The following is a 26512-nucleotide window of genomic DNA, read 5'->3' as shown; positions in this document are numbered from 1 at the left end:
GAATAAGAATGAAAGAGAACAGACTTGTGGTTGCCCAGGCAGAGGGGGCGGAGGGAAGGACTGGAGTTTGGGGTTAGCAAATGCAAACCATTGTATATAGAATAGATAAACAAGAAGTCCTACTGCATAGCACAGGGAACTGGATTCAATATCCTGTGATAAACCATAACAGAAAAGGATTTTCAAAAGAATGTATATAAATGTATAATGGAATCACTTGGCTGTACAGCAGAATTAACACAACATTGTAAATCAACTATACTTCAGTTAAAAACAAAAGGAATGGAAGTGAGCGTGTGAGGGCAGCGCCGAGCAAGGCGCACCGTGAGCCACCACGGTGCTCAGCAGGAGGCGGCTCCAGAGAAACGCTGAGCCTCTTGCACGTTCTTAATCTGCCACCTAACGACTGGTTACCCATCCCTCGGAAGGGCCGATGAGAAAAGACAGGGGATTATCCATCAGTTGAGTGAGGACAAATGAATGGAGTGAGAAGTGGCATCCACTATGTCAAAACACAGCCCAGGTGTTGCCTCTCATTTCTATGCTAGATCTAGAATTTATTTCAACATCTTGGGTTGGGGCAGGGGTGCGGTGGTGTCCCATTCATCCTAAATGAAGCTGGGGATGCTGCTTGCTTACCTGGGGAATACAGAATCAATAATTATGAATATGTATAGCAACATGAAGGTACCCCTAGGCATCCCTGGTGACACACTGCCAGAGTCAGGAAGTGTGTCATTCAGAGGTCTGTGGATTGCCCATCCCTCTCCGTGTAGGCACATCCAAATCCCAGCTCACACTGCCAGCAGCAGAGGCCCAGACTGGGCAGAGCAAGTGAAGGATGGCTTCGCTCCACCTCCCACCTTTATGGTTTATGAGCATTTTCACCTCCTTTGCCTCCTTTGGCCTTCAGAACTCCCCTGCTGGTTCCAGGACAGCTACTCATACACCCACTTTCCCAGCTAAAGGAACTAACAATCAGAGAAACTTAAGATATAGACACTGAAGAAAAACCCAACTATCTTAACAGGGTTTTCCTCAGTAAGCATCGTCGTCCCCACCTCAGTCAGTAAGGGCCCCGTCCGCACTGGACATGCCACAGATGCGCCATACTGCACCAACCTATGACACTGTCAACTAAGAGAGGCTCCAAAATAACAACCCACGAAGAAGTAAAAAAATACTGTCAATTAAACCATGACATGCCATCATCTCAAAGATGATAAATCTGAAAACAAAATGTGGACTGTAGAACCACCAAAATACAATATTAAAGAAAGCAAAATAGGTCAAGGACATTGAAAGGAGACCTCTGGGCATACACACACCTCTTTTTACACTATAAGTAAACTGATGAGTTCATGCATTATCCTCAAAAAAAAGGTAATTTATAGCAGAATTCAAGAGACCCAATTCCATCTATCATTCTGTCAGCGACCTTTGGAAGTGGCCAGAGTTTGTGGACTGGTGAAGATTTTACACAAATGTGCTCCGCAGGGACCCGGTAAAGATAGAAATGGGAAGCCTTGTGCAACAGCCACGGTTTGGGGGCTATGGGCAGGGCAGGGCCTGAGCACCTACAGACCTGTTTCGAGTCTGGGGTCCGCAGGTTCAGGCTGGCGGTGGATATGGTCAGGGAGATGCTCATCCCCGCAAACTGGAGGTTGCTCTTGCCCAGGATGCTGGACAACATTTTGCTCGGAGGCTGTGAAATCAAGCAGCATTATTTTAGATTTCCGTTCACAGGAGGCCACATTGTCAAGGCCTCTACGCTGTTATCTTCCACACCTTCAACCTCCACCGTCCCCTCTCATCGGGCACATGAAGGCAACATTCCAGGAATGAGCTGGGAGTGTGGGATCTGACACTAACACACAAACTCTAGAATATGCAATAGGCAAACTGTAAAGCACCTAATATACACACACTGAGATGACAACTCTGCTGGAAGGTCAGAGATGTCAGTACACCAGGCAGCTCCTGTTGGGGTGTGTCTCATGGGGTCACTCATAAGTCCCAGGAAGGTGCCACAGGCCAGGGCCTGAAGCTTTGCAGCCTCAGAAACCAGTTTCATCCTACCAGGAATCAAACTACTCAGGACCAGACTGAAATGGAGCAGCTCATGGGGCTGATGAGCAACTAAATGGTCCAGTTAAAACTCAGGGGTCTGGAGCCAGCACGAGGATGGACAGACCCAGTTCTGCTCTAACTGGTGCATCAACCAGCCCTTCAGAACTGTCCTTGGCACAGGAACCCACTAGCTGTCCCTTCCTTCCTTTTCAGAGTAAAACATGCTCTCTTTTGAGATGCCAATTAAGACTAGTTCTTAACCAAGCAGGCATCACTTTTGAATCCCCTACCAGAGCTATTTAAAAATAGAGATGCCTGGGCCCCACCTCAGAGATTCTGATTAAGCATACCAGGGGTGAAGCCCAGAAATCGACATTGTTTCCACCACTTTCACCAAGAGGCCTGAGAGGGAACCCCGAGACTTGCTGGTCGGGTACCAAGTGGCTGTGAAAGACAAGGTTCCTTATCTCAGTTCTCAGATGCCCTCCTAGTTCCTGTATTCAAGATTCTGGAGCCTTGCCTGGCTTCTATGTCCCCTGTGGGCTGACTGGAACACAGGCTGGCACATCTAGATGAGTCTTCATCCAAAGTTCTCTGCCTGAAACCCAGTTGCTCTGAGGGCTCACAAATGTCTCCAGTCCAAAGACAGAGCTGACCCTCAGCCCTGGGAGCAGCAGAGGCAATCACACAACCTGCCCCAGAGCCTCAGCCTCAGGACAGACTCGGAGATACTCACAGGGATGCGCTCGCCACCATTCAGTCCAGGCATAGAAAAGGCTAGATGGTGGATATTTAATTATGTATTCACTACACACTTAAGAAAAGAGTTTTTCTGAGCTTTGTCTTAATCCAGTTTTTTCCGTCTGGTCCAACCACCTCCAGGATGAAAAGGTCGAGTCCAGGGGTTGAACGTGCAGCCCATGGAGCCAGGTGGCCTGAGCTTGAGCTCAGCTCCACCACCTTCTCGCATTGTGGGTTCTTATACCTGTGCCTCAGTTTTTATCATCTGTAAAATGGGGATATTCAATGGTGTTCTAGAGCTGTCTTGTTCCAGCTAATGAGAGACAATTATTAAATTTTTAGGAATTTTATGAGCTGGCCATTAAAAAGAGCTGCTATTAAAAATTAATTTATGTAAACTTACAATTAAATCAATTACATTTTTAAAAAAACAAACAATAAATACTCAAAACTCATCACTTCCTAATTGTTTCCACATTAGCTATTACCTATGCTGTTCATGTTATTTAGTGTGGACAATGTCCTTGTCCACTACATGTAGTGGGGACACTGTGTAACGGTGACCAACCGCACATCTCTTCCCAACTCCACTTTAGAGATGTCAGGTTAGAGCTTGAAATCGGCCATTGTGGAAGCGTTTATGCCACAGAAACTGGCAAACACAGCAAATTTAGTGCTTCTCAGTCTCCACCTCCAGCCCCAAGAGCCTGTTGTTAAACTATTACCAGCACACCACTGAGGGCATCAACCACAGAGTCGTTCTAATGAAATGAACTAATGTACATAAAGGCTGAGAAGAATGCCTGGCCCTGGTTTACATGTCTTTCGGTGTAGACCTGGGGTGTTTATTTTGACAACCCTATCAGTTAGCCTTGATAGCTAAATGTCCTCGTCAACCACGTGGCAAAGAGGAAATATAAGCTCTTTTTGTTTTTAAAAGTGACAAGAGTCACTGTGAGTTATGCCCTTTAAATCAATAGATGTCTCTTGGCTCCCCTCTGTCCAGCAAAAAAAAAAAAAAAAAAAAAGTGACAAGAGCCAGGCCACGGAAAAGAGAAATGGAACAATTGTGTGTGATTAAAGATTCTGAGTGGTGACAGAAGAGAGAAGAAGTAAAAGAGACACAGGTAGACACGGAGCCAAGAGAACAGTACCTTTCTTTTCCTGAAGGCTCCCTTGGCGCCAGGGACGGCTTCGCAAACCCGGCTGATGGCTTCCCTTAAGAGAACAGGAAGAGAGAGATCCATTTTATCCCATCCTTCAGGATTACATAACCCAGACGTTCTACACGTGCAAAAAACAAAACTAAGCAAACCACATCTTAGAGCCTCTGGCTGGCAGTATCCTAATTCTTTCTGTTGCTGTGGTTGTATCCTAAGGGTGGGATATGAATCGATGCCACACTTTCTTTTTTCTGTTTTTAATGTTTGGTTAAGATTATATTTTAGAAAATCAGTACCCTGAAGTGCTGAAGTGTACTCTTCTGGATGTCCTCTCCATGGCCATGGTCATGGCACAAGGCCCAAACCTAATCAAGCATTGCTATTGATTAAGATCTTTCTGAAGTGAGTCAGAATGTAATTAAAAGAAATTTGGTCCTCTGAGTTTTATTCCCAGCTTGTGCAGTTACTAAATATCATAAAATCAAGAGGATTTTGAAGGAGGACAGGAACTCCAGGGGTACACAAATGAGCCAGAAATGAGGCTCTGCATAGGCATTTCTAAAGCATCTACAATGTGCTGGGCACTGTCTTGAGGAAGGAGGCAAGGAGCAACCTAGGTACCAAGGGGGCCTGACAGAAGGACCAGCTGCAGAGGGTCTGACCCACAGGTCTGCCCGGGGCAGGAGGGCACGGGAGCAGTGGGAGGGTGGAAAAGTAAGACTAGACAGAGACTGCTACAGTCCAGAAGCTGGAGGCTGGTGGGGACGTGGCTTGGGCAGGTGCTTGAAAGCAAGCATAGCTCAACTTTGTGACTCGGTCTCAGTGAGAAATAATGGGTGATATGCCAAAGGCGGATCCAAAGTTAGGAGCCCAGAAAGGAGCTGGGTGAACTTCTCAACTCCCACATGGGGAAGGACAAAATAGTAAAAGAACACAGAAAAAAAAAAATAGGAATATGGAGAAACACTGAATGATAGAGAAGATAACAGGTCCTTAGAAACATTCCACAAACTTTCTCAGCTGAATACTTCTTGAAATTATTTTCTATCATCTAGAAACATAATTACTGTCACAATACAATGCTTTTAAGAGAAATATGACCTTGTCAAATTAGGTGAGAGACTATTAAGATAAGCTTCACATTTGCCATTCAATTCATTGTACAGAGAGAAGAAAGAAATACTATTTTAAAAGTTCAGATGCCATAAAAACTATAGATTATGAATCACCATGACTCAGAAAAAGTTTGTTTGAAAGAAACAAGTGTTTTTTTGATGTTTATCCTTAGTCATTTATTTTATAATAATATTCTAAAAGTGGTTCTATCAAAATAATCATCCAAAGTATTTTCTAAAGGTAAATTCCTTATTGAAGAGAGTCAAGTTGTTTCTCTAGAGAAACATGTATAAAAAGTATCTATATTTTATCTGTTTAATTTTTAAAGCTTGATGCGCGTCTGCACTGTGCTTATTATTTTAAATGATACATTTAGCTGAGCAAAGCAGCTCAGTCCCTGATAGTCCCAATAGGCTGGAAAGACATTATTTGGTGGAAAGTTTCCAGTAAGTCATTCCTTAAATACCCCTAGTAAGCATCGTATTTCTTTTCCCATCCACTGACGTAGAGGATAAGAGAAAAAAATCAGTCTTGGATGACAGTTTTCAAAAAGGAAATGTCAAATGTCTAATATATTATATAGGTTACACATCATCAAACGTCTAATCTAGTCAGGCTATGAAGCTTGGGCAGAAGGCCTTGCTGCTTATGTGCCACTTTGGGAGACGGAGGTGGAAACAACCAGTGAGCATTAAGAGTGGGATTGTGGAGAAAATGTTGCAAATAATAAACATGGTCTATCAAACAAATCCTCCCACAGAGAGGCAAGCAAGCATCTCAGAGAACATTCAGAGACTCAATATTTTGGCCTTAAGTTTTGCAAATGTAAGACGTTCCAGAAATTTATCAGAGCTCATGGACTCAAGAAAGTCCTAGGGATCCCCCCGTCAGCCAACCTTTAGAATTCTCAAAGAGATTTGCAAACCAAGCTGCTTTTCAGAAGAATGCTCTCCTTTCATCACTGGCAAAAATTTGTTTCTGATGCTCATATAAATTGTGTGTGTGTGAATTCTCACTTCAACCAGGTTGATGGTATCTATTTCTGTTTGAAATAGAAATGTGACATAACTATTAGTAATTGCAATAGTTAGATGACTGAAATTAGTAACTTGAACTCCAAAGTCTAATTTAAATATAACCATTCTTATCGTCTCTCCTTATTGCCTAGCAGAGTGCATTTTGGTGAGCAGTGCTATTTTAATTGGTTCTTTTAGCAATAATTATTTAGCTTTGTGTAAATCCATTTAATCTCAGTTTGAGCCTCAGGTAGTGACTTTGCCCTGTTTTTAGTAATGGAGAGTGCTTCCTAACATTCTTTCCAGTAAGACCCCATTTTGGTAAGCCAACCCATGACCTTGGAGTTCAGTTAATATGAAAATGGAATATTTGGCACCTCCAGAGTCATCTGAAAGTAACTGAAGCCAGCCCCAAATGCTAATCCTTACTTTCTCATGAGTGCACCATCTTCCCCTTTTGTCTAAAATTCTCATCATTAGAGCCAGTACCTTTGATATTTTAATAGTTTTTTCATTAGAATGTAGTACTGGATCCTTTGAAATCATGCAGCACCATCTTACTCTCTACTCACCCATCTCATTGCTACCCACCCAGCCTCCCCAAACACACATACACACACACACACATTCATATTTCACAGACTAAAAAATAAAAAAAAATAGGACATCTGGGTTACTTCTACACTCATTCACTCCTATTCTGGTGTGTGGGGGGGTGCAACAAATGAACACATATAATGGTAAATTGCAATCAATTTCATGAAGAAACAAGAAGGAGAGGTATGTAGAACATGTGGATATAAGTAGTACATGCCACCCCCAAATATGTCTCTCTGGTATAAGGATCATGTTGAGCTGAAGGCAATTGAGAAGAAGCAGATACAAGAAAAGTCCCTTCACTTCCCCTATTGGCCTAAAAGCAGGACATAAATTTGTAAAGGCATCCCCTTCCCCTCTCTACCAAGAAGGACAGACATTAATCACTGGAGACAACTCTAGACCCTGATCAACTAAGAGATGCACCAGAGGAATCTGCATAACAAACCTTGTTACTAGCCCTTATCTTCCATAAGTTTCCTCATACATTTACCTTCCCACAGCTTGTCACCCCCAGAAACTCAAAGTCTTTTTTTCTGTGGCTTGTCAATTCTGTACAGATTTTTCATCTTCGTTTAAGATATAAGCCCAAGTTCTAACCACTTCTTTGAGTTACTCATCACTGAATTTCACTGCGAGCATGTGCACTTCGTGCTTTAATCAAGTTTGGTTTTCTCTTGTTAATCTGTCTTCTGTTAGTCTAATTTGCAGGGTCCCAGCCAAAGAATATAGGAGGGCAGAGCACAAAAGTTTTTTTCCTTCCCTACAGAATAAATGCTGTAATGCATGTCAGTAGGGGGGAAGAGTTACCCAGTGAGTGGCATTTGAGTGCCTGGGCAACTATCCAGGAAAAAGTAAGTTGAGTTCCTATCTTATGCCTTACATGCAAACAAATCCTAGATGGATTGCAAATTTAATTTGTTTGTGATGAACCATAAAAGTACTAAAAGAAAATTGGGAAGACATTTTTAATCTCTGAATCTTAGAATGATACAGAAACCATAAAAGAAAATATTGACACAATATCATAAAAATAAAACTTTATGCGCAAGAAAAAAAATGGTAACATTTCACAGCTGAAGAGATAATTGTCCTAATATAAGTCAATAAGGAAAACATCAAAAACCCAATAGAAAATGAGTAAAAGATATGAACAAAGAGTTTACACAGGAGATAAATGGCACTTGAAAATATGAAAAGATTCTCAGCTTTACTCATAATAAGATTACAAATTAAAGCCTATACTAAAAGTCAATTTTCACAGCCAAAGATTTAAGCTTGATAAGAACTTGTCGGTAAAGTATCCCACATCAGTGAGAATGTAGCTTGGTGCAGCCTCTGTGGGGGCAGATTGGTCATATTCCTAACAAAACCCTTTCATCCAGCAGTTCTACTTCTGGGAATGCATCCTCTAAATACTCTCAGAAACAGGCCAGAAGATTCACGTACACACTATTGATTGCTGCAATGTTTTAATAGAATGATAGGAAACAATCAATACCTATCAGGGGCCAGTTCAATAAATTATGGTTCCTCCATAAAATGGACCGTCAACAGCGTTGTTGATGGTGCCCTCTCCACTCTCACCTCCCTTTTCTCCTCAGCTCCCCCCAGGCCACTCTTGTTCCTACTAACTCTTCTGCAAAGTCGCCAACACCCTCCCTGGCACCAAATCGACAGGCAATCTGCTGTCCTCACTTCCTTGACACACTTCTTTTTCTTGACTTCTTGATCCCACAGTCCTCTGACATCCCCCACCATCCTGGGTGCTCGTGGTCAGTTTCTCACCTTCTCCGTGACTCTACCTCTAAATCACGGAGAGCCCCAAGGATCCGTTCCACCCACCTCCTCTCTGTCCTCTGTGTGACCTGCATGAGTGGATGGTACAATCTGAGAACGAGTTTACTGCCTCAATGTCTTCTGTCTAAATCCACTCGGGGCCAGCTCCTCCCTGGCCCCAGACGGAGCCCCGGGCATGCCCCGTATCTAGTCCACTCACTTCCAGAGAAGAAAATATCCTCAATAACTTACAACTTACTCCATTTTCCTATTTTTAGAGGTAAAAATTCTTAGCCTCAGCATAATTATGAAAACCCAGAACATCATTTAAAGTTAGAGCTCTCCTCCTTCCCTTAGCACTGTCTGGGGTTCAAAACCTCCCAGTGGTCAAAGAAGGAGGTACCTCCCAACCTTCTGGCTGCAGCTTCTGACCCCTTGGCTGTGATGGTGGTCTGGGGGTGCCTATGAAGAAGTCAGGGAGCACTGAGTGACACTGACAGCCCCGGCTGGGCCTTCTGGCCAGGGCTGAGGTTTGCAGCCAACTCCTCCCACAGCCACTTTCCTTGTTTCTTTAAGGCTCCTCCCCCAACCCCGGGAATATTAGGGTGCCCATGCCGTGAAATGGACAGTGTCTGTTCTTCATCCGCCCACATACCTTCCCCCTCCTGGCACCAACACCCATGGGGCAGGTCCAGCCTCTTGCTGCTGACACGGCCCCAATCTTTAGCAGTAAGCATTCCAGGGTGAGTCCAGTGGGCTCATGGCCCCATTAGGGTGCCTCCTGCCCACAGCACCTACCATCAGCGGGAGGTAGTTTCTCCCCAAACACACTCACTCCTGCTTCAGGTCTCAGTGGTGTGGCCCAATGGGCTCCCCAGGCTCTGGGTGACACATGCCAAAGTCAGCGTCATTTGCTGAAAGCCCCTCACTCTATCTGAAGCAAGGGGGAACCACCTGGCCCCTCCCACATTATCAGGGTAGGGATCACAGGACACGGGACTCCAGCCAAAGAAATCCTCTCTGTAATTCCCAGCCTCATTCATTATACTTTCCAGGTGAGTGTTGGACAAATAACAGCAAAATAGATTCCCACACCCATCTTGTCTTCCCAAACCCTGCCTGGGTGGTCCCACACCATAGCCCTTCGGGACTGCTGGAGCCATGCCCTGACTTGGATCTCAGCTAAACAAAGACAGAGTCTAATTTTACTCTGCAGTTACCTCCATCCACTCCTGTTCTAAGGTGTCTTATTGTCTCTAGCTCCAAAGGCCTCATTTGTCTTTATCTCCAGCCTCATTTTTCTTCCATCTCCCAGGATGTTGGTACCAAGATCTTATAGACAATTACCACATCCAATTGATATCTCCAGCTCATTGTCTAAAGTCTCCTCAGACTTAATCTTTTCAAGCAAAGCCTTGACTGTCCCCACCAAAAGCATTCCTACCCTGGTCTTCCCATGGCGGAAAATGAGACCATGCTCCTCTAGAGAGCTGCCCTCACCCCCACCCAGGAACTGTCCTTGATCCTCCTGTGCCACGCCCACACCAAATCCATCACAGCCCTGACCACCATGGAGAAGGCAAGACATTCTGTGTTCTCAAGAAACCTACAGGGCAGCGGAGGAGATTAACAACTCATGGAATAGCCTAGAGAAAAAAGTAGCCACAGCATGGGCACTATTAACTACTAGAGGGCAATTCTGTCTTTCAGAAAAACGAGAGGGCGTGTACACCCAGTCCACAGAGAAGCCTCATCACTAAAGGAGCTGGAAACCAGGGGCGGTAGAAGATCTCTGGAGAAAGTACAGATTGGAACTGGGCCCAGAGGAGCAGCCTTGTCGAGCAGTGGCTGTGCCGGGAAATGGCAGACTGGGTCAGATTTGCAGAAGGACAGCAAAGAGAGGCAGAGGAATTTAGAATTTAGACTCAGGTCTGAGAAGCATCCAGGGATGTGCTGAGGGGTGATAAACAGCAGAGGCCTTTTAAATAGGGCTAATATGATCGAAACAGGATTGAATGGACATTAACCTAGCAGCAGTGTGCAAGACACAGAAAGGGCTGAGAAACAGCAGGCAGGGAGACCAGCCCAGACTTCTGTGGTGAAAATGACAATGAAAAGAGGCCCATTTGGAGAAGAAAACTCACAGGTCTGCCTGATCATGGAGAGTAGAGCTGAGGGTAGGGCTATAGACAGCTCACTTTCACCATGGGGACAGCCTCTCTCCCTCCCCAAGGAGGCATGAAAGCAGCCGATTATCTCCATCATGAAGCCATGAGACAGACAGGCAATGTATGAGAGCCAACACACAGCAAGGATGGGGCCAGGAGGCTGCCAGCCAGGGTGAGAGGGCATGTGGGGGCCCAGAGTGCTAAGAGGGGCACTTAGAGCAAATGGCTTCTTCCCAGCTTCATCCGCACAAATTAATCGAAACTTCCCAGCACCTACAACCTAAAGCATCATACAGAGTTAAACACAATTTTAGGCATCAAAAATACCTTAATTTGTCAAAAGTAATTTCACCAGAACAGGTTGAAACCACTTAAATCTTCCAACAATAGGTATGTTGCAAGCATAAGTATAGCCATGAATTTTGAAATCTGTGCACCACTTGAAAAATCAGTGAGATGCCAAAGCAAGTTCCCTAATTGTCATAATTTTACAGAATCACCCCTGCCATTTTTATCCCAACATTCCCAATGTTTGTGATTTGCCCCAGACACACATACATAGTAGGTGTCAATAACTACAGATTGATGATTATTAAACAGATGCAAAAAAAAACCAGTATCCTATAATTTCTCATTTTGAAAAAAAGCCCAATAGGAAACTAGAAAAGAGATTCCTTAACCTTGCTGTACAATATCTCCCAAATTAAAGATAAACCCTTAGGATTGCTAAAAATGTAGAACCAAAGAATAAAGCCCTCCCAAGACAATATTGAAGCTAATATTCCTAATGGTTTAAATAACTAAAGTTCGCTCAAGGTCACAGGTGGTGTCACAGACATCTTTGTTTGAGAGATCAGGGACTTGCTTCATTCTTATGAACACTTTCAATGAATTTTCTTTTCCCTTTTAAAATTCTAACCGTTGGGTTAGTAAAAGTTCTCTACTCCCAATTCAGCTGCTTCAAGATGCTGATAAGCCAATCAAAAAGAAAGTTACACCTCATAATTGCTGTTTATGGCAGGTACAATTTTATAAAAAGCAAGGTCTCAAATAATCGGGATGGGTCCACCCAACCGCACTGTGCTCCAGGCAAGATGGTGCCACTTGCCTTCAGAACGCCAGCCACGAAGGGGCTGAAAGGGGTTGCCCAAAGTAGCGTGGAATCCACAGACCTTGGAAACTTTGCATATATCCGTCTTTACTGCCAGCTTTTTGGAGAGATGCATCTTCTGAGATCAACTACCACAAGCTCTAAAGAGCCCAACTCTGCTGAAATCTGCTTCCTAATAGCAAAGCGGAAATACAGAAGCAAGCAAACCTGACCTCAAAGTCTCTGACCCTTTGGATACACATACCAAAAACACAAGGGGACCTGACTTTTGCCAGGCTCTGTTCTATGTGCTTTCAAGGGATGGCCTCATTTAATCCTCACACATCCTTGGAAGGTAGGAGCATTGATGCTGGTTTTATAGTTGAGGAGATGGAGGCACAGAGTAGTTAAGCAACGTGCCTGAGATCACACAGCCAGCAAGCGCCTAAGCCTGCTCAGAGCCCAGGGAGTGAACCCACAGCTTTAAGAACAGGCCACGTGGGAGGTCCACGGAGATGGCACGTTTTCTGAACTCCAGTCTCTCTCTGGACCTAGGGAGAGCCCATCTGCTTGTTCCTCAGCAAGGTCACCCACAATAGGACTCAGAATCTTAGAGTTCTAACAATCACAGGACCACGTAAGGCCTTGGAAATCCTCAACACCAATTCTAACCCACCAGAAGTGGTGTGCAAGATGGGAACCGTGGGAACCAGAAACCAGGTGCCATATGTACAAAATCTACATTGAGTGGATAAACAAACCACGTTCAGAGGGCTCAAGTGAAACTGTGCTGGGAGTGAAAAAGAGCAGGGACACACACACAACATCAACCAGCCTGAACAAAATTATGTGGCATGAAGGAGATCAGACAAAAAAGAGTATGTGCTGCGTGATTCCAGGCATATAAAAACTCCAGGAAATGCACACTAATTATAAGTGCTGATGCTGTGTGGGTGTCTGGGAGGCGGCAGGAGGCAGGAAGGGGCCTGTTCCCATACTCCCTGGGAGAAGCCTAGGCCCAGGATTTCCCATCATGTCCCCCGAAGGTCAGGGCAGGCCTCCATCACCAAGTCTCTCTGTGGCTCTAGTCTTGACTGAACCGCCTAAACCTGGGCCAAACAAACACCTGGTCTTCCTTCCCTCTGTCCTCTGTGTTCACTTTTCTTTGTAAACTGGCGGCTACAGCATTGTGGGTGACACTTTGGCCAGGCAGCTCAGACACCTGGGCCATGCCTGATCCCGTGCTGTGCTCTCTACCGCACTGCAGACTGAGAACCCATTTCCCAATGAGATCTTTCCTTTTAGGATCCTGTGGGTGGATGGATGCAGGTCTTGGAGCAGGCAGCTAAAAATAGGCTCAGCCAACAGGATCTCGAATGCAGCCCTGTTAACAGCCCTGTGTCACACACAGACACGTCCTCTGACATTATTTTCTGTATAGCATGACATTTTGACATCTTAAAGAACTTTTCTAGCTGGAGAGACACCACCCCTCTGGGGTTAGTCAATTCTTAGAGACAGCAAAGGGCCCGGTCGGATCACCTATGACATGCAGATTAACCAGTGCAGGGCGAGGCCTCCTCTCCTGGCCCCAGAGGCAATATTCCTCTGCCTTACTCATCTCAGGACCAGGTGCCAGGCAACTGTGACCAGCCCTATAGCTCAGAGCCCGCAGGAGGTGCCCGAACTAGCCATCCTGAGCTGTCCACCCTGCCCTGCCTTGTCTTTCCCATGGAGAACCCAGTAAAGGCTCTGGCCTAAACCTCTCTCCTGTCCTCTGCCTCCTGCCCACCCTGGTGTTGGTGTTTCCCCCTGTGGCCCCCGATATCAAGGTGCACTGGGGAGCGGGGAGCTAATGCCAGCCTCACAGCAACTCCAGAGGCAGTCTCAGTCAGACAGCTCCTCCTCTCTACTCTTGGTGGGGGGCGGGCCCTCTTTTTTTTTTTTTGCGGTACGCGGGCCTCTCACTGCTGTGGCCTCTCCCGTTGCGGAGCACAGGCTCCGGACGCGCAGGCTCAGTGGCCATGGCTCACGGGCCCAGCCGCTCCGCAGCACGTGGGATCTTCCCGGACCGGGGCACGAACCTGTGTCCCCTGCATCGGCAGGCGGACTCTCAACCACTACGCCACCAGAAAAGCCCGGGGCGGGGGTCCTTCTTAGTGAGCTCCTCCTGTCGGGGCAGCTGCTGAGGGTCACAGGCGGGGGAGGAGCCCTGGGGAGTCAGACGAGGGGAGGGGAGGGAGAGCCAGGTGACTCCGCCCACCCACACACCCACGCCCACCTCTTTCGGCGGTCTACTTCGCTGGTCCCAAAACGTCCTCTCTTGTCACCATTTTATTAATAAGACAACGACACATTATTATATAACTCTAGAAGACGAGCGGCATGGAATTCAGGAAGCCAAAGTACAAATTCCTAGAAATAAATGCTCCATAGACACAATGGGTTGCTTTTCTCAGAAATATGTTTAATATCAGGAAAGAGCTACAAGGCAATCAGTCAAAAGGATGATTGCCAGGCCCCGTGGGAAAAGACAGGGAGGCCCCCAAAGAGGTGGGGAAGTGCAGGACAGGGGCCAGGGGAGGAGCCGCAGGAGGGACATGAGCAGGCCGGCTGGCTGGCGGAGGGTTGGAGAATTCGGAGCACGGGAGTCAGCACCCCCCGCTGCCGTGGGCCTCAGAGGTGGCGAGGAGTGCTCCTGGGGCATGGGGCCCCTCTCCGCGGATCCTCAGAAAGTGCCTTTCAGTGAGAGAGTACATCTGCAAGGCAAGAGAGCACATGCTGGTTTTATTCGTCCTCAGGTATAAATGGTGTTAATCCCACCCCTTCCTGGGGGAGGCACAGCCTCATGGTGATTTTTATCTAGACAAGCTCTGTTTCCTTTCTCTGATCATTCAACGAGCTCCATTCATCATAGGCTCCTCTATTTGGAGAGAGTTCCCTTCTTAGTCCTCTTGTCTGGCTTTCTGTCCGTATTTGCCTGTTTCTATGTAGGTGTGAAAACGAAGTCCCTCTTGTTGAACTTGTGGAGGAGAAAGGACAAGAGGGCACAAGACAGGGCCGTGAGGGAAACATTAGAGATAAACTTTCAAAGAAATATACTTGGGCAGTTGCTGTGTGGAGGTAATTCTCAATTTAAGAGGCAGAGCGAGAGGGGACTGGGGATCTGGGACCTGGAGGGTGGGTGTTCAGGCTCCCTGCAAATGAGGAATTTAAGCTGTAAGAAAGGGGCTCGCACGCACACACACACACACACACACACACAGACACTGTGCTAAGTCAGCACCCCAAGAGTGAGGGAGCTAGCCTCTGCTGTGTGCCTCCACGCCCCTCATCTCCCTGAGCTGCCACCCCTGAGATGTAGGCACCATCCTTCCCCTTGGGGAAAAATAAACTAAGATAAAAGGAATTAAGCTCAGAGAAGGTACTTAATTCTTCCCAGAATCACATCGCATTAGAGGAGTCAAAATCTGAATTAGATCCTCGAGCCTCCACAGCCGGGCCTTTCCCAGCCCTGAGTCTCCTTAGAGGCTGTGGTGGGGAGGCCCCGGCCACCTTAACTCATCAGATGCACCCAGTGATCCAGGGGCCATCCTGCCATCAGCCTCCGTGAGCAAAGAAGCGGGCACCCCACGGTCACACAGGAAGAAGGGACAAGCCCTGTCAGGCCGGGACATCCGGGTGTGGGTTGTGATCTTGCCCCATTGTCACAGTGCACAACCACCATGGGCAGCACCACTGGGTGTGCAGCACTGCTCGGTGACACTGGGCACGGCTCCAGAACCCTGAGACTTCATCTCTCAGGAGGATGCTCAACACTCCCGAGCTGCCTTCCAAAGCTACCCAAGCACATCATCGGGTCCACACAGAATCCCATGAACACACACGATGGATGGGCGCACAGCATTGATGAGCCGGGTCAGGAGAGGGCCTTCAGATACAGCGTCTCACTAAGACGACAAGACACGGGGGGCAGACATCAAATCCCTGTCCATTTCCCTCTGCTGGGGAGGCCGGCAGGTCAGCCGAGACCACGAGGCCAGCACTGGCACTGGGGTGGGCCTGGGCCAGCCCTTCCCTCATGGGGCTCGAGCGTGTGCAGAGCAGCCAGACCCTGTGGGCAGCAGGGACGGACAAGAAGAGCCGTCCGCACAGGGTGGGCTCAGAACTGACATGAGAAGGGAAACCAAATGCACGAAGTGAGGAGAAGGAAGGACCACATCCAGCCCCACACTATGTGACATGGTCTCAGAGAAAGGAAAGACCACGGGTCTCCAAGTGCAAGGTCAGAGCAGGGAAATCCTTGGCCCTCTGGGCACAGGCTGGCTCCCCGCCCCAGGGGTTTTGGCAGGCTCTCTGTTGAGAAGAGTGCCAAGCCCAGTGCAGGACAGGGGAGGGCAAGCAAAGACACAGAAATGAAGAGGAGGGAGGTTGGGCCTGGAAGGCAGCTACAGAGCACAGAGGATGCCCAGAAGCAAGACCTTGAACAGGAACCAAGGATGCAGGCAAGTAAGCCACAAGGGTGGTGTCATGAACGCTGGGGGAAATTGTGTTGTTGAAGAGACATAAGGAAAAAAACTACTGGGAAGTAATATGAAGGTTTGGTAATGTAGAAACAAATAAGAAAGACTCTTTTCCTTCCAACAGCAGTGAGCACATAGAAAGGGGAATAGTGGGGTGAAGGGTGGGGAACCCCATGCACATCGAGGCCAAAACTGTGCAAGACACAGGATGGAGTGTAACACGTGGGGCACGGCCTGCATGAAGACAAGCTAAAATGTTACCACAGGACATAACAAGGTCTGAATAAACGTCCCCAGATATAAAGACATACTAATATTAAATGTAAATTCTCTCCAAAGCAATAAATTAATTTGATTATAATTGTAATCCTAATGAGATCTTTTTGCACTGAGCAGTATGATGTTAGACTGCATAAGAAAGTTCAAAAATTGTGAAGAAATGTTTTTAAACAGAAAGAAAGTCTAGCAAGGGGCAACACCTCCTATGAGATCAGAAATATGATACCATCACCACAAAGATCAGAACCGTAGGTTGTTGGTACACCGAAGAAAAATCCATCAGCGGACTTAAATAGGGCCCAGAAACAGAGCCAAAGAGATAAGGGAATTTAGTAGATGATAAGGTGGAATTTCAACTCAGTGGGAGATTCCAGTTTGGGCACCTGTATCTTATTACAGGTGAAAAAAAGACCCAAATATAAAAAGTAAAGTGAAATATTAAAAACTCATTAGTATAATCTCACAGTGAGGGAGATATTGTGTTGCAAAATATTTCCAGCACATATAAAATGTGCAAGAAGTGCCCCAAAATTGATAAGAAAATGAAAAAGTACCCAATAGAAAAACAGGCAAGTGATGTAAAAGTGATTCATTAAAAAGGAAATGAAACCGGCCAACAAATATGTGTGAGAAGATGCCACCTTTCTGGAACACAAAAACCTCAAAGGAAAACAACAGCAACATTGTTTTGACCATAAAACTGGTAAATTAACAACATTAAGACACCGTGCTACAAATTTGTGAAGAAAGGACTGCGTTCATAAATTGCTCAAGATGGTGTGAACTTGAGAAGCGACCCTGTAGCAGCCCCACATCGAAGAATCCTATGGAAATCAGATCTCCAGCGCAAAGGATAGAGACCCGTGTGACCTTGCAGCGTGGCTTTGTCCAGCAAAACAACAAAAATGGGAGGAGTTGACTAAATTGTCATGTAGCCATAATGACTTGCAACTATAAAAAAATGAGTTAGACCCAAAGCTACTGATCTGTTCCTAAGGAAGGCAAATTGTGGAGAAATGAGTGTGGTACCAATCCGTTTTTACAAACAGATGGGGAGTTCCTGTGTGTGTGTGTGTGTGTATGTGTGTGCTATATGTGTGTGGTGTGTGATATGTGGTGCATCTGTGTGTGTGTAGTGTGTGAATACAAAAAAATGTGGTTACCTGTTACCTTACCTCAAGTAGGTGTGATTGGAACAGAGAGAAACTTTATCTTTTCTTTCTGTACTTCTATACTATTTGACATGTTACAATAAGCATCTATTGTTTTAATCAAATTTTTAAAAGAAAAAAAGTTTAATAGAACAAGAAATTAGTCCATGTGGTCACATGCATCAGTAATTCATTCTTTTTTATCACTGAGTGGTATTTATAGCAGGTACATACCAGAATTTGTTTATTTATTCATTGGTTGGTTGATGGTTGAGTTGTTTCTAGCTTGGGTCTATCATGAATTATAATGCTATGAACACTGACCTACTGTGGACATATGTTTTGCTGGGTTGTATGGTAAATTTATATTAACTTATTAAAAAAAACTGCCCAACTGTTTTCCAAAGTGCTGTGCCATTTTGCATCCCTACCAGCAATGACACACAACAACATGGGGGCCCTCAGAGCATTGTGCTGAATGAAAGAAGGCAGATGCAGAAGACCTCATTTGGTATGAATCTATTTATGTGAAATTATAGAAAAGGCAAAATTATAGGACCAGAAAGTGCTATGGTTGCCTGGGGCAGACTTGGGGATGGCTATTGACTACAAAAAGCATAAGGGAATTTGGAAGGGGAGATAAAAATGTTCTGTATCTTCTTTGTGGTGGTAATTAAATGACTATACAATTGCCGACATTAATCAAACTGTACACTTAAAATGGGTGGATTTTATTGATGTAAGTCAGACCTCAATGAATCAAGGGGGACATTTATAGTCACAGAGAAAACTTTTAATAAAATAAGAAACATAGCCTACACTTTGACCACCACTGCACACAAAGGTACATACCCCAGAGGAATGATGCACACGTTCCCTGGAAGACACGCACAAGAATATGCATAGCAGCTATGTGGTATCACACTCCCTGGGTACCACTCATCAGTAAAAAAGAACAGACAACAGCAGGAATTAAGGTCAAAGAGAATATGATGAGGGAAAGGAAAAAGGCAGGCACAAGGACAGCCTATATCCTCCCATTTATGAGAAGTTCAAGAACAGGGTGGGGTTTTACCAGCTTGGGAAGGCACAGAGGGCATTCTGGGGTCTGGTAATGTTCTAAGTCTTGATCTGGGTGTCAGCTATTCAGCGTGTGCACGTGTAAAATTCCAGTGAGTTTTACACTGAATATTTGTGCACTCTACTGGAGGTATGTTATACCTCAACAAATTCATTGTTAAATACAAAACAAGAATGAAAAGTCACACAGGAAAACCAGCCAGCATGACTGGAATGTATTCTGCTCTGTCATTAGGACCCAATGTAGCTTTTGAAGCTAGAGAAAAAGGGGATGAAAATAGTTTTGGAACAGTAATATGATCTTATTTAAGGAGAAACTGGAGGAAGAAGTGTTGCTGGGCAAATACTTAGGGGTCTAATGTGAAAGTGAGTCTCTGTGGTAAAGAATCCTGGGAAGAGCTGAGGTGGGATGGAAGGAAGGTGGGAACCCGAGAAGCATTTTCAAGAAGAGCACACACAATTTGAAGACACTGACTCTGAGGCTGGTGACGGGGTGATGTTATTGCCAAGGTAGGAAGATTGTAAAAGTAATAATAATAGCCCCAACTAACACTTCTGGAGTGTTTGCTAAGCGTCTGGCCCTGTTCTATGATTTTGAGCATATTAATATTTTAATATGGTAGGAATCATTATGATTCCCATTTTACAGGTGAAAAACCTAAGACCAGAGAGGTTAAGTGGTCTGTCTGAGGTCACACAGCTGGGAGGTGGCTGTGGGCAGTGGATCTAGTTTGTAGCATAAGCCCTGGATGCTGGAAGAAATTGGACGAATCCAGACTGGGGCACCTGGCATTAGAGTCACAACAAACACCCATCACCTACGAGGGGATCAAATGTAAACTCATATGCGAAAGGAATTTGAAATAAAAAAGCAAAACACTCTACAAGTATAAATGATCATTCCTGTTGAAGCCACAATGAGATGCCATGTCATACCTATCAGGATGACTATTATTAAAATAAAATTTTAAACTAAGCCTAAAATAGTAAGTGTTGGCAAGGATGTGGAGAAACTGGAATACTTGTGCATTGCTGGCAGGAACGTAAAATGATGCTGCTGCTGTGGGAACTGGTATGAAGGTCACTCAAAAAATTAAACATATGATCCAGCAATTCCACTTCTGGGTATATATCAAAAAAATTATATATATATATATATATATATATATATATATATATATATATATATTTATTTATTTATTTATATTTATATATATAATATATATCTCCAAAAAAGCAGGGACTTGGGTATTTGTACACCCATGTTCATAGCAGCACTATTCACAATAGCCAAAAGGTGGTAGCAACCTGTGTCCATTGACCAGATGAATGGATAAACCAAATGTGGAATATACATACAGTGGAATATTATTTGGCCTTAAAAAAGGAGGAAATTGACACATGCCACATGGATGAACTTTGAGGACATTCTGCTAAGTGAAATCAGCCAGTTATAGAAAGATAAATACTGTATGATTCCTCCTATATGAGGTCCCTAGAGGAGTCAAATTCACAGAGACATAAAGTAGAATGAAGGTTGCCAGGGGCTGAGGGGAGCAAAGAATGGGAAGTGATTATCTAATGGGGACAGAATTCTAGTTTGGGAAGATGAAAAAGTCCTAGAGATGGTTGATGGTGATGGCTGCACAACAATGGAATGTACTTAACGCCACTAAGCTGTACAGTTAAAAATGGTTAAATGGTTAAAATGGTAAATTTTATGTTTAGCCAAAATAAAAACAACAACAACAACAATCATTGCTGTCAGAGCCAGACACCAAGGGCCGTGTATACAACAACGAGCACCCTGGCAGCAGCCGGGCATAAAAGTGTAGTGTGTCTCCCACCTACAGGCTGACCCACTGGGTCATAGGTGACTTACTGAGATTCATGAATTTTAATCTTGTCCTTCATTCTGGGTATAATTAAACCTTCAGTATTTCCTGTCAAGTGCATCATCATTTTTTAATACATTTTTATGCCCAGAATGACAGAATTCCTGCCTGAGTCTATAAATAATTGAGCTAAGGCCCTTTCAAACCTAAATGATAACATGCTTCTCGTGGGACATCCTTCAGCACATCCTGTGCTCTGCAGCTATTAAAAGGCTTTGTGGGCGTCTGGCCACATGTCAGAAAGTGCTGCCTCAGATGTAAACAAACCACAGATAAGAAATAATGAATAACATATATTTAGGCACATACATTTCAGAGGATCAGGGTCTACTCTACTACACTCACTAATGTTGAATACGGATGGATGAGAAAGTTGTATTCAGATGAAAACAAGAATTTTGTCAAACATACAAAATGTTAACAGCTAATAACTGGGCATGAGATGATTCTCAATTCCCCAAGAATAGGGACATCGTTACTTGCTTGTGTCCTGGATTCAAGGAGCTGGGTGGAGACTGCAAGGCAGACCCCATCCACCCCCAGGTGAGGTTTGTGCTAAGACTTGGCTCCTATCAAATGTGAAGGGCTGAGTTAATTTCCATTAAGACCCAGTGAATAGACTGGAGGGAGTGACCTGGAGATAATATATACACATAACATAAAATTAAAGTAATAATATGAACCTGATTACTTAATATTACATTTAAGAAAAAAATGAAGGCACAAAACTTTGCATAAAGTGTGATTGCAAAATTGTGAAAGATTAAGGGAAAACTTTCCCTTCCTTTTTTGTATACTTTTCTTTATTTTCTAAAATTTCTCTGGTGAGCATGTACGTATGACTTTTATGATGAACTCAAATTTAGTTTTAAGGTGTGGAGGTTAGTGTAAAGCAGCAGTTTTAATCCAGGGGACACTGGGCAAAGTCTGAAGATGGTTTGAGCCGTTGCAACGTTGGGGAAGAGGGTATCTAATAGGTAGAGCTCAGAGGGGCTTCTAAACATCCTGAAATGCACAGAACAGTCCCCACAGCAAAGCATGACCTGGCCCCAAATGTCAATGATGTCGAGGCCGAGAAACCCTGGCGTAGAGCCTATTTTTTGTTTCCCATATGGGACCGCAGTGCCGGGACTCCCACTTCTCAGGCCACCAGCAGTGCCAGGTGTGTGTGTGTGTGTGTGTGTGTGTGTGTGTGTGTGTGTGTGTTTTCCCAGGAGGAGCCCATGGGTGTGCTCTTTACACGAGAGAAAGATGTCCAAGGAAGGGAGGCTTGGTGTGAAAATCGCTGAAGTGGCTGCCCCCACTCTCCCGGTGCACATTCAGGGAGCACCCGGTGTGCAGGCTGCAGGGATGGCCTGACCCCACCTTCACCGTCACCTGCCTGTCCTGCAGGTCTCAACAGGTCAAGGGGGAACAGGGGTGAGGACAGGCTGGGCCTCTGATAGTCACAGGCAGCAGGGAGCATTTACTGGTACTTCAGATAATCCTCGAAGGGTCTGAAAACCAGAACCCCAGGATCTGCCACCAGCTGCCCTCCCCAGGAAGAGGGGTCCTGGGTTCTGGACAGAGTGGAGGTGGTCAAGGGGTCCAGCTGGTCCTGCTAAACTCAGGGCCTGAGGAGGTGAGGATTGTTTTGTTAAAATAGAAGAGAGCATAACAAGGAGTGACCAGGGCCTCACAAGAGGGTGGAAGAAACTGCATGATGCAGCTGGGAGCCAGTCGCCCCAGCCCTGCAAGGGGAGACTTCCGGCACAGGTGCTCCCATCCCAGGCGACAGGCAGAGTTACAAGTTCCACCAAAGGGGGCGCTGCAGAGACCCTGGGCCCTGAGGCGGATGCCTCACAGCAAGGATACCAGCCAGGCCAGGTACCAGCAGGCAGGAGGAAGAGAAGGAGTTCATTCTTTTAAAAGAACACCAGCCACAAGCCATGTCCCCCAGAGGAGGCAGAATCAGACTCACCATTCAACAATATGTCTCTCTCTCTGATATTTTAGGTATTAAAGTACATTAAACTAAATTACAGATTAGCTAATTGAATTTACTTTCCAGTGCTTAAAGGCTTTACTTCAAAAGGAGTTACAAGTTGCTAATCTGGAACTTATCCAACAAGTCTTCATTTTTCCAGGTTATAAGTAGAAAATTAAAATATGGAGAGAAAGGACACTATCCCACAATATTATATTCCAACAAAGGAAGCCAGGTCTTCTAAAACAAGTGCCTTCCATTTTGCTCAGCAGATGTAGCTGCACTAATTTTCATAGAAAAGGCCCAGGGGGCCAAAAGGAAGGAGGAATTTAATATCATTTTTTCCACTCAGAGTTTGTCATATTAATCACATCTTCTGAGCTGCCACTATTAGCAATTTGCTTTTTCTTATGCTTCATTTTTAGTCATTTCCCTAGATTCATGAAACTTTAAGATTTCAAAAAACTTTGATTGAGCACCTACTATGTGCTGGCCCAGGGCCTAGGTCTCTTCTAGGGATAGCCTGTTGCCTTTGTGGGCCATAAGAATACCTCCCTGAGAGCTCATCAAGGAAATTCAAACCCAACTTTCAAGATAACTTGGCTCAGTCCCCACTGCATTCAGACATTTTAGACTTTATTCTTTTTAAATAATAAACAATAAATACTGAAAGCTTTTAATGATGAGAAGTGTTTATGATTCTAAAGGAGGAAAGATGAACACAAACTTTTATATACAGTCTGAACACTATTATATGAACAATGTATATGAAAAATACCCCATCTTAACTCATCAAAGTTGACATCATCAATATGGAGACAAAGTGACACCATGTACCTTCTAATGTCATGCACTGAGACGGACACAACAATTTCTATTGTTTACTGCCAGAAATACATAACTTGAAATGAATCATGGGAAAGCAACAGGAAAATTAAAAGTGATGGAAATTCTACAAAATAACTGACATGTACTCTTAATAAATGTCAATGTCAAGAAAGACAAAGAAAGGCTGGGGAACTATTCCAGATTAAAGGACTCCAAAGAGACACAACAACTAAATGCCATGTGCGAGCCTGGATGGAATCCTAGACTGGACAAAAACAGCTATGGAGGACATTACCAGGAGAACTGATGAAATGTGGAGATGGGCTGTAGATTCGATAATAGTGTTCTATCAGTGTTATAGTTCCAGATTTTGTCATTGTGCTCTGGATATGTAAGAAAATGCCATTGTCCTTAGGAAAGACACTCTTACATAGCTAAGGTCTAAGAAGCACAATATCTCCAACTTATTCTGAAATGGTTCAGAAAAAAAAAATAGAGATTTGCAGGAATCCTTTGTCCTATTCTTACACCTTTTCTGTTAGTTTAAAATCACATAAAATGTTTAAAAATGCATAGAAAACATGAAGGAAATGCTACATTTAGTCAAATTGAAGATGCAACTGACTACAATATGGATCATATTTTATGTCCCAGAAATAAAGAAAAAATGCATATTGTATGTCCCACAGCTAAAGAAAAAACTATGACCCAATACTTCATCACTTAAAACTTTTCTTTTATACTTTGAGAGAACTTTTTTAGACTTGTTAATGCATAGATTTATATTTTTCTATCTATCTATATCTATCTATCTATCTATCTATATATATCACTCTTCTGTATATGTAAAAAGAAATAGGTAAGTGAAATAAATAGACTAAAATATTCCTCCAATCTCTTTGCATTGTGGTTTCAACACTTCTGAATCACATTCTGATTCAGTTGTTGGCATCTATGCATTTCTATGTAAAATCATCCTCTGAGCCATCAAGAATGTAGGTGAGACAGCAGTTTTTAAAAGAACACTCCATGACTATTTCGGTATTTTCTTCGAAGCCACTGAAGGCTATTATGCAAGAGTTAACCCTTGGCCTTTCCAAAAGGGCTTGGGGGAAGGATTTTGACCAACTCTGAAGACTCATGTTCCCTTAAATGGTTGGTGGACTGACCATTGAGGATCAAAGTTGTCTACCTGAGCTGACATGAACAGCAATTAGATTGTCAGGTGCTCAGCAATAACAGCAAACATACAACTGTAGTCCACTGGGCAGGAATAGGTTAAGATACAACTGAATATATATGCATCCAGATTTCAGAGATGTTAAAATGTGAAAAGAGTGCATCTGAAAGTTGGAATGTGGTGCTGGGTTTGTGGGTAGGAGGTTACACTCCTTCTATACAGTCCAATTTTGTACCAATATGCACACATTAATTTCTTGGTGTCATTTTTATACCCAGAAAAAAAAAAGAATACATCTTGATCCACAGAATAGAGTTATTTCATGAAAATTTTATTCCTGATTGTTGTCTGTGCATTCCCTATGTTTCCCAAGGCACAAAATTCTCCGCCTTCCAGTTCAGGTCTAAGAAGCTTCTCTGATGTAAAATGCATTAACTGACCCAATAATTATTAATCAAAGTCTGTGAAGTATAAGGAAAATTCCATCTCTGATGATGCTATCAAAGGTCTTAAAAGTTTAGAGGGTTCTTTTCCCTAGGGAATAGAAGGAAGCACAATGAATTGATTCTAAGAGGCACATTTTTTTCATATCTTAACATTTCTGAAACTTCTGTGGGCCAGGCAGCCATCATTATGTAGTTACCATTTCCTGCATATACACATCACAATTTGCAGAATGAGTATCATTAGTTTGAAAAACAATTTCAGAGACAATAGTGGAAAGACAGGTTTCTTGAGATATTTTATATAAGGTGAAATTCACTCTTTTAGATGTTCAGTTCTATGAGTTTTGAAAGGTATGTACAGTCATGTAACCACCACAAAATCAAAAGATAGAATATTTCCATTATCCCTGAAAGGTTTCCCCGTGCCGTTTCTGTGGTCAATCCTCTCCCCCCAACCTCCAGACCTTGGCCACTGGTGATCTGATCTCCGCCTCTAGCTTTACCTTTTCCAGAATGTCATATAAATGGAATCATATAGCATGCAGCCTTTTGTGTCTGGCTTATTTCACTCAGCACAGTGCTTTTGAGATTTATATATATTCTTGCATGTATAAAGATTTTGCTGAACAGACCATTAGTAAGATAGAATCACTAATCAAAAACTTCCCAACACAGAAAACCCCAGGACCAGATGGCTTCACTGGTGAATTCTACAAAAGTATAGGCCAATATCCCTGATGAACATAGATGCAAAAATCCTCAATAAAATATTAGCAAACTAAATTCAACAACCATTAAAGCATACCCCATGATCCAGTGGGATTTATTCCAGAGACGTAAGGATGGTTCAACATCTGCAAATCAATAAATGTGATACACCACATTAACAAAAGGAACGGTAAAAATTATAATGATCATATCAGTAGATGCAGAAAAAGCATTTGACAAAATTCAATATCCAATCATGATAAAAACTCTCAACAAACTGTGTATAGAGGGAACATACCTCAACATAATAAAGGACATATGTAACAAACCCACAGCCAACATCATACTCAATGGTGAAAGCCTGAAAGCTGCTCCAAGATCAGGAAAAAGACAAGGATGCTCATTCTTACCACTTGTATACCACATAGTACTGGAAGTTCTAACCGGAGCAATTAGGCAAGAAAAATATATGAAAGGCATCCAAACTGGAAAGGAAGAAGTAAAACCGTCTCTATTTGCAAATGACATATTATGTATAGAAAACCCTAAAGACTCCACCAAAAAAAACTGTTAGAACTAATAAACAAATTCAGTAAAGTTGTAGGAAACAAAATCAATACACAAAAATCATTTGTGTTTCTATACACTAACAATGAACTATCAGAAAGAAATTAAGAAAACAATCCCATTTAAAATTGCATCAAAAAGAATAAAAC

At 43.8% G+C, this 26512-nt stretch overlaps 1 protein-coding gene across 1 annotated transcript in view; it reads right to left on the bottom strand.

Annotated features, from left to right (window-relative positions):
- The window catches only part of SHC3 (SHC adaptor protein 3), a 141342-nt gene that overhangs the window by 58336 nt on the left and 56494 nt on the right, over positions 1 to 26512 (bottom strand). The window contains exons 3-4 of the mRNA XM_029203279.1: positions 3966 to 4029; positions 1586 to 1705 (exon numbers count right to left, since the gene is read on the bottom strand). Of these exons, the coding sequence (XP_029059112.1) occupies positions 1586 to 1705; positions 3966 to 4029 (184 nt within the window). The remainder of the gene's footprint in view (positions 1 to 1585; positions 1706 to 3965; positions 4030 to 26512) is intronic.

Source organism: Monodon monoceros, unplaced genomic scaffold, assembly GCF_005190385.1.
Source record: "Monodon monoceros isolate NGI ecotype Baffin Bay Population unplaced genomic scaffold, NGI_Narwhal_1 Super_Scaffold_5, whole genome shotgun sequence".
Classification (NCBI taxonomy): domain Eukaryota; kingdom Metazoa; phylum Chordata; class Mammalia; order Artiodactyla; family Monodontidae; genus Monodon; species Monodon monoceros.
The sequence above is the reverse complement of the archived record's forward strand: the minus strand, read 5'-3'. Positions and strand labels throughout refer to the sequence as shown.